The sequence below is a fragment of the Idiotropiscis lumnitzeri genome, chromosome 2, assembly GCF_059441095.1.
Source record: "Idiotropiscis lumnitzeri isolate Australia: NSW breed Sydney's pygmy pipehorse chromosome 2, RoL_Ilum_1.0, whole genome shotgun sequence".
Taxonomy (NCBI): domain Eukaryota; kingdom Metazoa; phylum Chordata; class Actinopteri; order Syngnathiformes; family Syngnathidae; genus Idiotropiscis; species Idiotropiscis lumnitzeri.
The window spans coordinates 9,266,341-9,279,966 of NC_142392.1; the positions used below are offsets into that span (position 1 = coordinate 9,266,341).

Sequence of the window (13,626 nt, forward strand, 5' to 3'; positions counted from 1 at the left end):
AGACACAAAAGCATCTTTTTAAAAACATCCATTTTTTATTGAAAGAAGGTTAAGTATGGTTACACGTGATAAGGATTCTCTAAGATGTAAAAAGTCTATAGGTCAGGGTTAAAACAGATGGATTAACTTTTGATTCTAACAGGTCTTCAAACAGCTTCAATTCGTGCGCGAGATCCACAGGTTGTTGATGACGGAGACGGTATCTTATCACATCGTTAAACAGCGTGAGTATGGTAAGTACATGTCCTACACTTATCGCATTTTCCCAATTTTCCAAAATATTTTGAAACGTGTCGATCAATCCCGAGCGACTCAAAAATATGACATGTTGCACAAACAATTCCCAAGGCTCCTGAAAAATTGTTAAAGACATGGCACGCACTTTTTGCATAAACAATAAAAAATTTTCAATGAAAGGGTCTTTATCATCGGGGTTATATGTAATTGCTCTATTTATTATATCTGCCCACCCTTGGCTTCTATAGCCAAAAAACGATAATTTTCTGAAGACATTACCCATTTTTTATTCAAAGTTAATATTTTCTATAAGATATTCTTCGAAAGTATCAAGTTGATCACGATATATCATAAAACATATGGGCTCATCCGCTTTAAGGCGGTCCGGTAAGTCCTTTACGAGTGCTAAATCCACCATTAAGATCTCTGCAATTCGCTTGACTGTTTCTTTATCCGCTTTTACAGAACACAAATCCAACAAGTAGTGAATACACGGTAAAAACTTTTTACCGCAAAGGATGGGCATGATGCGGTCATAGTGCAGTCTTAGATAATAACAATTGCATAGGTATCTATAGCTATGCAAACAACCCCTTTTTTTGTGATACTTTATCAAAAAACGTCTGACCATGTAAATAATAGCCGCCTTAACAACTAATACGACATCCATATCAATCCATCCCTTAGGAGGATTATCCCATGACATATGTTTTGCCTCATCTTCGGAAATAGGTGCTGGTCCGTGGTCAGGGTCGTTGACGGTCTGAACCTTGATCTCCGTGGTTTGTGGAGAATCAGCCTGGTCGGACCAACTGGACAGTTGTACCTTCTCGTTTTGTGAAGATTCTGCCGACGAGGTGGGGGTCATCGGAGGTGTCGACGACGGCGTCGGCGAAACGGGACGACTCCACCCTGAATACGATGGCTCGCCGTTGTTGTACGAGGCTGCAACAGGTCTTGCTAAGATTCCTGGGCCCCCCATCCACAAGGAGTATGATGGCACAGTCTGGTCCTCGCCTGTTTTTGTAGAGGGTCCATCCTGGTCTACATTTGTAGAGGTCTCAACCTGTTCCATGTTTGTAGTTGTAAAGGTTTCCACAACATCCATATTCAGATCTTGATCGCATGTAGGTTCATCCACACCGCTATCTGTAATACAAAGATACCATGATTAAATATTAGAAAGCTATATAGTTAAAGATTAATTGCATCGTTTACCTGAAGAGATTTCTGCAATGTTGTTGTCAATATGATCAGGTGCGGCGATGGTTGTCACCCTTCGGGCCTTGCTGTTCACGCCCAGATGACGTCTTGGTCTACACGTCTTCATTTCTTTCACGAGCTGGAAAAATTGTCTTGTCTGTGCAGAGCGTGACTTGGGCTTTACTTATACTGGTTTGAGACCGGGGGAGGGTTAAATGGCGTGGTTCGATTGGCCAAATGTAGCCAACAGATACATGTCCAGACAAGTAAACATGACTCGGCAGATTTTACAAAAAGGTAAGAAGGAGGAGGGTGGTCGCCCGGATGCCCACGGCTGCCCATCGATCGACAGGATGTCGCCACTCACTATCTTTTGAAACACCTTGAGGCTGCTGCAGGCTTGGAGGGTGTCTATGGCCGGCGTCTTGCCCGGACAACCCCCCAAGCCTGCACAATAACATGTTTAAACTTATGTCGCTGGGAATATGTCCAGACATGTTTGCAAAAAGGGCAAATATCAACCGAATAAACATATTATTCTAAGGTAATAACAACGCCTGCTCTTCTCAACTCATATTATTTCACTCGTTTAATTTAATTTTATACATCTACATTATTTAATTAAATATAGCTCATTTCATTGGATGCTTTATATACTTCAGATATTTAAATATGGATGACCTATATCCACCGAATAAACATCTTATTCAAAGGTAAAAACAACGCCTGCTCTTCTCAACTCATATTATTTCACTCGTTTAATTTAATTTTATACATCTACATTATTTAATTAGATATAGCTCATTTCATTGGATGCTTTATATACTTCAGATATTTAAATATGGATGACCTATATCCACCGAATAAACATCTTATTCAAAGGTAAAAACAACGCCTGCTCTTCTCAACTCATATTATTTCACTCGTTTAATTTAATTTTATTTAATTAGATATAGCTCATTTCATTGGATGCTTTATATACTTCAGATATTTAAATATGAATAACATAAGTACAGTTTGGGTTGGGGACGCACGCACGCAGGGAACACATTGTTTTTAACATAAGAAGCATACAGTTTGGGAGGGGGGCCAAGCCCCCCTCCCAATCACACACACAACGTCATCACAATGACAAAAAGCGTAATTCTGTAGGCGGGGCCCTTGGCCCACACACACACACACACACACAGACACACAACGTCATCACAATGACAAAAAGCGTAATTCTGTAGGCGGGGCCCACTTCGACAAAAGCGTAATTCTGTAGGCGTGGTATTAAACCTTCAAGGGGCAGGGAATATGTAAATATTTTTAAATAGGTGGCTGGAGATTGGATAGTTTTAACACAGGGGCGGGGATAGCGGCCATTTTGGACAAAAGCGTAATTCTGTAGGCGGGGACAACGAGACAAAAGCGTAATTCTGTAGGCGGGGCTATGACGTCATCAAAATTTAAAAAAGCGTAATTCTATTATCTCTAGTGTGGTCTGCCATCTGCAAGAAACGTACCATCGCAGAGCCACATTTCATGACATTGTGGAGTTTGTGGAGAAGCAAGTTAAGATTGCAAGTGATCCTCTCTTTGGAGATATACAAGATTTGCCTGCAACAGTAAAAAGAGAGTTTAGAGGTGTGACATTTCGGACTGGTACGAAAGCTAAAGGGAGTAGCTTTGCCACTACAATAGCAAATGTGGAAAAGAAAATGGAGCCTGTAAATAAAATGGAGAAGAACTTACCTGTAAAGGCATGCTTGTTTTGTGGAGCTGGACATTCTTTGGATGTTTGCCTTCTATTGGATAAAAAGACGCAAGTTGAAAAGATGTCTTTTTTGAAGGAAAAAGGAATGTGCTTTGGTTGTTTGTGCATTGGGCACAGAAGCAGAGAATGCAAAGGACGTTTGGTGTGTAGAGTATGCAATAAGAAGCACCCTACCTTGTTGCAGATTTATTCCCAAACGAAGCAAATAAGTTCAACACAGGCCGATGTTGATTTAGAAAGTGTCAGAGACGGACGGTGCTGTGGTGTCAATTCAGTCCAGTGGCTTGACTGGGACCAGTAAACAGGACTATGTGTTATCAATACTACCCGTCCAGGTGAAATCCAAAAGAGGTAACAAAACTTTGTCTTCTGTTGGGTACAGAGGCGCGCAGAACAGTGTTGAGAGGGCTTTTGTACTAGATCTCCTGTGAGGAATAAATCGGCTCCTTTCTGAAGTTGCCGGCTTCCTGGTCGTCTTTCTCTCAAAACGAGCGCGCATAATTGTTGGATGAATGTCGGTCATGTTTGGTTAATCATTAATGGAATCAGATAATTAATTCGAATAATTTGGTAAAAGTTATGCTACAGACTTAGAGTTAAATTCCAACGGCACCAAGAGAACAAAAATAATGTACTTGCTTATGAGGAAAGGTGAACAAATTCAAAATCTTTGACTTAAACAAACTTGTGAAACATTGTCTATTCAAGACATGAGAGAGGCAATTGACCTTGAACGCATTTCCCCAAACAACTTAATGTTGTGATGCATATTTTTAACGATAGAAAGTCGTTCTTTACAAAGCAAATGAGAGTAAGACGTGTACAAACCTGCTTTGTGGAGCACAACACGAGGCTGCTTGCAAACTTCGTCCAGCAGTTGAAGATGTTGCTCGTTCTCTTCTTTTATTCCCCAAAGTTCCTCTTTGTACTTGGGTGTCGTTCTTGCACACATTTTCAAACGCCAATCCCAACAAATCCGCACTTGATCTCTGCTTGGCGATAACTCGTGAGCTTCTCTTTGTTCGACGAGACGAATTAAAGATGGCGTCGATTTTTAAAGTAGCGCGGAATGGATTTCCTGCGTGAAAACTGCAGTCTGTTCCGCACGAAATCCGAAGGAACAGGACACACCCCACTGTGATATGATTGGCTGCTGGCCATATGGAGCACTGTCACCGCTCACCGACAGATGTCCCCATTTGCGATGCAAATCATTGTTATCTTCTTCTAAACATTGTAAAAACGTACGATTTGAAAAAAGAAAAAACGAAAGATTTAAACCGTATGCATTTGACCAAACATTTTAGTTCCCAAATATAAACTTGAGAGATGTATTGAATTTTACTTTTGTTGCTGGTTTTGTTAAAACATCTGCCACCATGTCGTCGGTTGGACAGTATTCCAAATGTATTTCCCTATTATTATCAGTTGACATGATAAAATGATACTTTATGTCAACATGTTTGCACCTTTGCCTTTTTACAGGGTTTTTCGCCAGTGACGTTATTGCGAATTTTAAATTAAAATACGTCACTGTTTTATTATCTAAATATTAGTGTTAAAAATGATTTCATTGTTGATATAAGCACTGAAATATTTCATTATTCGTCTCAGTATTCATTAAACTACGCCGATTCACTATTATTTCAAGATTCATTCAACTGTTTTAGTAATAATTTAGTATTCAATGTTTAATCGTTTCTTTTTAACTATTCGTGTCAATATTTTGTTCAATCTTAATGTTATGGAAAACTATTTAGCAAGTAAGGTTTTTGTTATTTATTGTGGCCACCTGCTTTTGAAGAAAGTGCCTTTCGCTTCTTGTACAACACGACTTTGACCGATAAGTATGCTCAATGCAGAAAAAATATCTCTGTTTTAAGATTCCACTGTCAAATAAATCTTCATCTTCCTGTGTGCATCAGTATCTTCCCACGCACTTCTCCCACTGAGATCACTCTGCAGACTGACCCAAAAGACAATTTATTTTGCAGACTATCTCATTGATCTTCCCTTACTGCTAGAAATTCCACAACAATCTGGGGTCAGACGTGGGATAGCTGAAGATCCGCCGGTGAAATTCAGGGACGCTGGCGGGTGACCTCCAGGGTCCAATTCAGACAGCAGCAGCAATGAACTGCGTGATGCGGATCATCTCCTCCGTGGTGACAAATAAACGCTGATTCCAGTCACCATCAAGCTGCCAACTCCTGACATACCAAAACCTTTGAGAGAAACTGAGCCGATCTGCGTTTGTCTTTCTGGTTCTTTTTAGAGTTCAACTTCTTGTTCAGTTTTTCACCTTTTCACACAGCGTAATGAAGGCCAGTTGAGCAAGTGGAACAAGTGATTTTATTGATGATTGTGGAAGATACCGATTTCATAAGCACCGTTTCATCTCACACCTTTTCCATTAGGATTAAAAAGACAACTGAAAAGCATAACGTTAACAAATGTTGTTCCAGGAAAAGGTAATTAATTTCATTGATAATGTTTGATATAAAAACAATACAACTCATCATCACTCAGAGACAATGGTTATTCTGGCACTGATCACATTGGCTTAATGTCAATAAAAAAAGCTTTTCAAAATTAAATTTATCATATTTTATTCAAAATCACATTTACATCGTTTTTTTTTTAAGCTTCAAGGATTGCTGCAATTCTCACCAGCACAATTGTGACTCTCAGCACCCTGTTTAGTGAAGAATTTTTTAGCACAAACACTGCAACTGAATGGCTTTTCGCCACCGTGTGTTCTTCTATGATTTGTTAGAGTTGATTTTTGAGTGAAACCTTTCCTACAAACTGAGCAGGAAAAAGGTTTTTCACCACTGTGTATTCTTTTATGTTTTGTTAAAGTTGACTTTCCAAGAGAAGCTTTTGCCACAAACTGAGCATGAAAAGGGTTTTTCTCCACTGTGTGTTGTTGTGTGTTCTATTAAATTAAACTTTCCAGAGAAGCTTTTGCCACAAACTGAGCAGGAAAAAGGCTTTTCTCCACTGTGTCTTCTTAAGTGGCTTGTTAAATTATACTTTTGAGAGAAGCATTTTCCACAAACTGAGCAGGAAAAAGGTTTTTCTCCACTATGTATTGTTGTGTGTTTTATTAAATGCGACTTACGATAGAAATTATTTCCACAAATTGAGCAGGAAAAAGGTTTTTCACCACTGTGTGTTCTTGTATGTTCTGTTAATCGTGACTTTTGAGAGAAACTTTTCCTACAAACTGAGCAGGAAAAAGGTTTTTCTCCACTGTGTATTGTTGTGTGTTTTCTTAAATATGACTTTAAAGAAAAGCTTTTGCCACAAACTGAGCAGGAAAAAGGCTTCTCTCCACTGTGTGTTCTTGTGTGTTCTGTTAAATGTGACTTTTGAGAGAAACTTTTTCCGCAAACTGAGCAGGAAAAATGTTTTTCTCCACTGTGTATTGTTGTGTGTTTTATTAAATATGACTTTAAAGAAAAGCTTTTGCCACAAACCGAGCATGAAAAAGGCTTCTCTCCACTGTGTGTTCTTGTGTGCCTTGTAAATTGTGCCTTTTGTGAGAAGCTTTTGCGACAAAATGAGCATGAAAATGTTTTTTCTCCACTGTGTGTTCTTGTGTGTGGTTTTAAAGACAACTTTGAAGTTAATGAATCAGTGTGACGTGCCCTTTCACCTTTGGCTTGCCCATCATCGTCATCATCATCATCATCATCGTCATGAGCGTCTGATAATGTGTCCTCATGATGTGCTTGTGATGGCCCCCAGTGGTCTTCATCACCTTCTGTTGTCACGTGATGACTTGAACTGCTGCTTGTAGGCTCCGCCCCTCTGTTGTCCTCACTCACATCCTTGTTTTCATCTTCAGTCTTTATAGGGAGAACGTTCACTGGTGACTTGTTGATCTCCTCCTCCTCCTCCTCCTCCTCCTCCTCCTCCTCTTTGATGTGAGTCAAGTCTGGCTCCTCTTTCACAGAACAGAGATCATGTTGTCTGACGTCTGCAGGACACAAAAAGACTAATTTGGTTTGGCCAAGTCAAAGGTCAGGCGGCGACTTTGTCTTATATTGTTTCTACCATGCTACCTTGACTTGTGCCCGCCGCACACGGAGCAATGCGTGCGACCCCAACTTGGACCGGACCACGGGGACACTTCACAAAATTCCGTCCTACGATGTAAACCTCCTTTCGCAGCACAACGGTGATAAACGAGCATTTAAAAAGGAAGCACGTTGCGGCTGATGCCCAATTTCATTCCGGACAGAGTCACAGACGTTTCTGGAAGCGAGCTGAAGTTAGCACACACAGGCTATTGTGTGCGTCTGATGGTACACCTGTTGCTGGACCCTAACTTATTGATGGGGACCACTGGGGGCCATCGCAACATAATGTCATTGATAGAATAGGAATCCTTCAAGTGAAATATCTTTACAAGTTTTTCATTTTGCATTCAGAGACACAGTGGAACCTCGGTTCTCGAACGACTCTGAGGTCGAACAAATCGGAGTTTGAACATAAAAAAAGAGAAATTCTTGCTTCGCAGTTCAAACAAACCTCGGAGTTCGAACGCCGGTACGACGCGTGAGTGCGCACGCGAGGGTGGGATGCTGAGCGGCGTACGGGTGTAGATCGCTCTCTCTCTCTCTTCGTGACCAACTGTTGTCGCGTGCGGACGTGCTGCGTTTTGCTCTCGCGTTTTATATAGGTGTACGAAGTGTTTTAGCCCCTAATCATGCCTCCAAAGAAAGTCAGTGCAAGCAGCAAAGGAATGGTTTCGGTGTTCGAACAATTCGCTTTTCGAACAGGGTTCTGGAACGGATTATGGTCGAGAACCGAGGTTCCACTGTAGTTTCATCGTGGGTACTTTTTGGTTCCATTATAATCTGGATACCTGAAAGAATTAAAGGGGCCCTGGTAGAACAGGGGGTTGTGACATTCTCCCTTTTTAAGCCCATAGTAAGCCAAAGATGCAGATGCATTCCTTGCAGCATGCGCTTGTTCACTGATGAGATCCGTGCAACCCTGGATGGATGCATTAAATGTATTTTAAATGTTTGGATGAGGTGAAACTATGCACATGTGCACAAAACTGTGCAGGGCCACCCGAGGTTCATTGACCGAGCCAGTAAAATTTTCATAAATAAGACCAACACGTACTTGATTTTTTAAAAATCGTAATCCTTTGTGTTATATCCACGAAAATTCATCAACCGCCATTGATCATTTTGCCCCAGTGTGTACAGTTTTTAGAGTCAGATTGAATCATTCCATAAGGAATTGCTTGAACAAGATTTGTCAAAGAAGTTTTCAAAAACGAGACACGCCTTCATAAATGAATCACCCAGCCAAGATTGTCTTTGTCACTTGCGAGGAGCAGTCCGCCAAAGAGAAAAGCGTTCCCGCTCTTGTGCGGCGTTTTATTGAAGCACAGCAAAGCAATTTGAATATGCAAACTCATAAAGAATGGAAAAACATGAACACTTTGACTTTATCACACCCGTCCACACGCTTCCTGTTGTTCGAACGGTTTCAGCTTACAACACAATGTTTGGGTCACAATTCTGTTAAATGCGAGCTAAACGGTTTCCTGTCAAACACGGTTAAAGACGTGCATCTGTTTTTGTGGCTTCCTGCTAAACTGCCGGCATAGACACAACTCTGTTACCGCTGAACTCACGTTTTGCTGTTTAAGAGGTCCATGTTTTTGTGACCTTCTATTAACCTGTGTGGTATATTTAGTTGTTGATGTGTGGGTCTGGCTCAGCTTCCCTCCGCACAGGTCGCTGGGCATGACAGAATTGGTGATGGAAAGAACCTCTCTGACACAGCCATTTTGGTTCGAAAGAGATTTTATTTTCGTCACATGCTGATGTCAAAAGAAGTCTCCCCAAAAAAGAGAAAAGGGAAAGGGTGTCCCCTCACGTTCCTTCTTATCGGGAATGGCCACACCGGACATGAATGTCTAACTTTACCTTGTTGCATATGCATTCTCATTGTACTAGTCTTCGATTTTGCCCTCAAAGCTCCCTACGGCGAGAGCAGATGTGGTTGCTCTTTGAAGTGGCCTTCCGGTGCCATATTGACTGCTTCTATCACCTTGAGTGCTCCACACCTAGAGCTGGTCAAGCCTTTTGTCCTCCTGGACACTATCTCGTTCACATTGGAATTTCAAAACCAATACTGGTCACTTCTTTAGTCTCCAATCCCCTCCTAGTTAAAGAGAATTACTAAAATGTTCATAAGAGTGAATAAAAAAATTCACTACATATTTCCCCCTTCGAGGAAATCTTGTCCTGATAAAGCAAAAACGACACCAGCATGTCACCAAAAATCCCATTCCAACCTTTTATATGAATCCATTGTCTAAAATTTGGGAAACCTAATTGACTAAAACCTAAATCATGCTCAAGGCATGCTACATAAGGGTAGTTTAACTAGGAAAACTAAGTGTATGGCCAAATTGCTCCCTGGTGTCACTCTAACACCTCCTGCAGGACCACACATAAATCCAGCAATAATTCCAAAAAATCCCAAATCAACCACCTCGGTCACGAAGGAGTTCCCCCCGCAATGTTAGATCTTTAAGCAAACCGGCAGTCAGACTAACAATTTCCAGTGCAGTCCATATGGAGGCATCAAAGCTTCGCTGAACCTTCGTCAAAACCCCCCAACCCCCTTCGAAAGAGTGGGGGAAAAGAGGGAGATCCTTGCCAACACTTTCTAGTGAACCTGCATCCACAAGGCAAGTAGGATGAAGGAACACCGTTACAGAACAGAATAAATCCACAGCGTAATAAAAGCATGATAGGACAAGACACATTAACATACAAAACACAAACACGAGTCAAATGATATGCAAAAACATAGTTGAGGCCACGCTCCAGCGTGAGAATCCCATGGCATCGTCTCGCTCGAGAGCTGCCAACCCCTCGTCACCGACGAGCTCTTGCAAACAGTATTGTTTCAGATGATCACGTCCACATCCTATGACCCTCATAGGAGTCCTCCTCGTCGCTTGCTCCAAGTGAGATTCCAGTCTGCATCCAACTCCATCTACACTTCACCTGAAATACAACAAGCAGACACACTCCACACAAAAATTGAGCACCAGAGATGCCAATGAAATCCATTTTCCACAGGAAAGAGTCCATTCCAGGATGTGGAGGGCACCAAGAGCAGTGCAGTCCTCATCCCAGCCATTATGGCCGGAATGCCCCCCTTTGCCCCCAAGGTGTGCCGGCATTAACTCTGTCAAATGGGGAAGGCGCAGATATAGCAAAAACAAATTGGAGACGCGGTGGAGCAGAGCACAACGTCAGTGAGACCCCGGGTCCACGACCCCTCTTGCAGAGACGCAAACAGAGCTTTCGCTTCAGAGTGACCAATTCATTGTCTACCACAGTGCTGAGAAATTCGGAAAATGTTCCATAACAGAGGAATTCGTAATGGGTGCTGAAACACCACCCTGGTCTCAGAGCTGCCTAATCTGCTGGAACGGAGGACAACATATGCTTCCCCCGGCGGAAGTGCACAGTCAAATTCAATCCAACTGGAAATTCAGTCCCACTCGAATTCCAGTGTTTGTTTCACAGGTGCGGGTTCGGTCCATGGCAGTGACTCGGCCAATCTCAAGAGTCCCACAAGGGTGACAGTGTTGTTGCTCACTGGGATATGCAGAGGGAGCTTGCAAAGCGTGGAATATCTTGTTCCACCATCAAAAACTGTTGTCCATCAGTCGTCAACGGAATGCCAAGACCTGCGAGTCCTTGAATGCGGAGGCTCCGCGGGCACCCCTATCGTGGAATGGGGTCCCAATCGGGTTGAGGCGTCAAGTGTGCATTTGGAAGCCATAGAAGCGTTGTCGGAGGAGGGGGTAGCGATGGCGCCCCCGTGCTAGTGGAGCTCTTTGTGTCAGGCATGGCGCTGGACCACAGGCTGACACATTTCAGGAAGTGGCTCGGTTTGGACCGCTCATCACGCAGTAACCCCACAACCCACAGCAAGAGCACGTCCCACTCACAACCCATGTCTATAACCACCCCTACTTCTGTTACGTGACCTTGTTGACCGGCAGGTGCGGACAACAAGCCTGCTGTGGGCACTGCGTCACCAGAACCTGGCCCAGGAGCAGCGGAAATGGAAAGAGCAGACGCAATGGGAGCTGCATGCGTCGGCTGCTGGATTAACTGCTTCCCCCAGTTGTCGTGACCCGTGCCGGTCACGCCTGTTTTGTTGTTGTTTTCGTCACCTCCCTGCCATGTGCACTTTTGTTTATGTTTCTCAGCTGAGCAGAGGCGTCTCCTCCGACAACCGACTCCGCCCGCGTCATCACGAGTGGGAGACCAGCCCACCGGCGCCGCACCTGACATCCATCCACTGACTAATTACACACACTATTTAAGCCACCTACACTGACTGCCCGGCGTCGGATAATTTTCCTGCACTGCTCACGTTCATGACCCTGGTATCGATTGTTCTCTTGTTCATGCATTTTTGCTCTTGGATCTCTTTGTGTTCCACATTTTGCAAGCTATTGCCCTGTCTCTTTTTGTTCCTCGTTTTCTCCAATTGGTTTTCCCTCTTGCCCTTTTGGCAAGCTATTTATGTTGATCGTTTTTCCTTTTCCTTGCCGGTGCAAGCGCTTTTCGTTCCGTCGTTTATCTCCTTCCTGGTGTTAGCTTTTCTCCGCCAGCGCTTTGTGTTTTCTCCTGATTTATCGACGGATGTAATGCTAAGATAGATATATTTGCCTTAATTGATGATTGGACTTCCACTATTGTGAATCAATAAACACTCTTTGTTAAACTGATTTTCCTGTGTCCGCGTTTGGAGAGTCCTGCCACCTTCTTCCCAGCGTTTCGCTGGCAAGACCCTGACAGAATTATCCGACCAGAACACGAGTAATCATAGGGTACGTATCTGAACAGCGTATCTCTTGCTACGTACCAGCGAAACTGTCGGCTCAGCCCCAGGCCCTCCACACAACGGTACGCCTCGATCCTTACTGTGTTCCATGCCACAAAGTGCCCAATACGATGCGTGGAAGCGCGCTTCTCTTCATTATTTCTATTTCCAGTTCATAATTTTCCTGCTAAAATTTACACCCTGGCCAGGGTCTGTGCTCAAACTGAACTTATTCACGACTATGTTGTCTATAGCGATAGTTTTACACTTCTTATTTCTCATCTCTTTAACCACTAGACCTTTCTTTTCTTTATCTTCTGCACATTTCTCCCGCGCTAGTCCCCATTTACATAGTTCCTATCATTATTTTTTTTCATTTATTTATTTTTTTTTTTAATACATTTTCGTATGTTCTTTCACAGTGCGGTTATTTTGACATCTTTTAATGTCTTAATCAGTCATGATATTGGCCTCTTGTTAAAACTATAATTGAAACTAACACAGGGACATTTTCCATGACCAATCAGCCAGCAGACCCACACGCACAAGCTTTCTTTAACGACCCCAAGAGCCCCGACCGCTTGGACACAGGCGCACAACACCCATTGTGAGTAAAAGCATCTCACCGAAAGTTCAGCCGGCCGGCTGTTGAACGCCTGCGCCCCAGCACCCTGAGACCCTCAATGGAGCAAGAATCCTGTTTGTGACGCCAAAAATGTGGTATATTTTGTTGTTGATGTGTGGGTCTGGCTCAGCTTCCCTCCGGACAGGTCGCGGAGCATGGCAGAATTGGTGATGGAAAAAGATTCTCTGACACAGTCATTTTGGTTAGAAAGAGATTTTATTCTCGTCAAATGCTGATGTCAAAAGAAGTCTCCCCAAAAAGAAAAAAGGGAAAGGTGTCCCCTCTCTCCGGCCTTCCCTTCTTATAGGGAATGGCCACACCAGACATGAATATTGAAGGATTGTATTACGATTGCTGGCATTATTTTAAACAGTTACGGGACAGAAGGTCAATTATTTAATTTAGCAGGTTCATATTTACTGAATATGTTAAACATTGATTAAACAAAAAGCATTTATCAAAGGAAAGTAGAAGTACAGTGCATCGATAAGATTGACTGGGATTGTAGTCATGGTGTTTACTGATTCATTCATATGCTAAATTGATATGACTTAGTTTAAATGTAAGACCTCAAAATTGCACACATTGTATTTTCATGATCCACTCTCATTCAGAAGAAACAGATTCAGTCTGCTCAGGTCAAACCAGATAGTACTTCATGGACAAATACAATAAAACACATTCTCCACATAGGCCATAGAAGATACAAACATATCAAGTTGGGCAGGGGAGGACGTCACAGGGACGCGATCAAGAACACCAAAAACATAATCTGATCTGGGAAAACATACACTACACAATCTGTACACTAACAAGATTACAGGGGAATGTGAGCAGGAGAGACGGAGAGACTGCCGCCTGCCTGAGAAGGTCAGCCTTGGACGTGGAACGTGGACCGGGGGAGGGAGCAATG

The 13,626-nt window shown here is 42.8% G+C and overlaps 1 protein-coding gene and 1 long non-coding RNA gene across 2 annotated transcripts in view; one reads left to right on the top strand and one right to left on the bottom strand.

The window, feature by feature from the left end:
- LOC148341616 (uncharacterized) overlaps nt 1–13,626 on the top strand; it is a 287,045-nt gene that overhangs the window by 234,569 nt on the left and 38,850 nt on the right. The window lies entirely within an intron of this gene.
- On the bottom strand, nt 14–2,483 carry LOC148341627 (uncharacterized). The gene is made up of 2 exons (XM_088289002.1): nt 1,456–2,483; nt 14–1,386 (listed from the first exon to the last, which is right to left on the bottom strand). The coding sequence occupies exons 1-2, from the start codon at nt 1,565–1,567 to the stop codon at nt 524–526; spliced, it is 975 nt and encodes a 324-aa protein (XP_088145128.1). The 5' UTR covers nt 1,568–2,483; the 3' UTR covers nt 14–523.

Bases quoted from the DNA above. Each gene is read 5' to 3' on its own strand.
- LOC148341627 (XM_088289002.1), bottom strand. From the start codon at position 1,567: ATGAAGACGTGTAGACCAAGACGTCATCTGGGCGTGAACAGCAAGGCC. The intron at 1,387-1,455 runs GTAAACGATGCA...TTTGTATTACAG, and splicing joins CATTGCAGAAATCTCTTCAG to ATAGCGGTGTGGATGAACCT.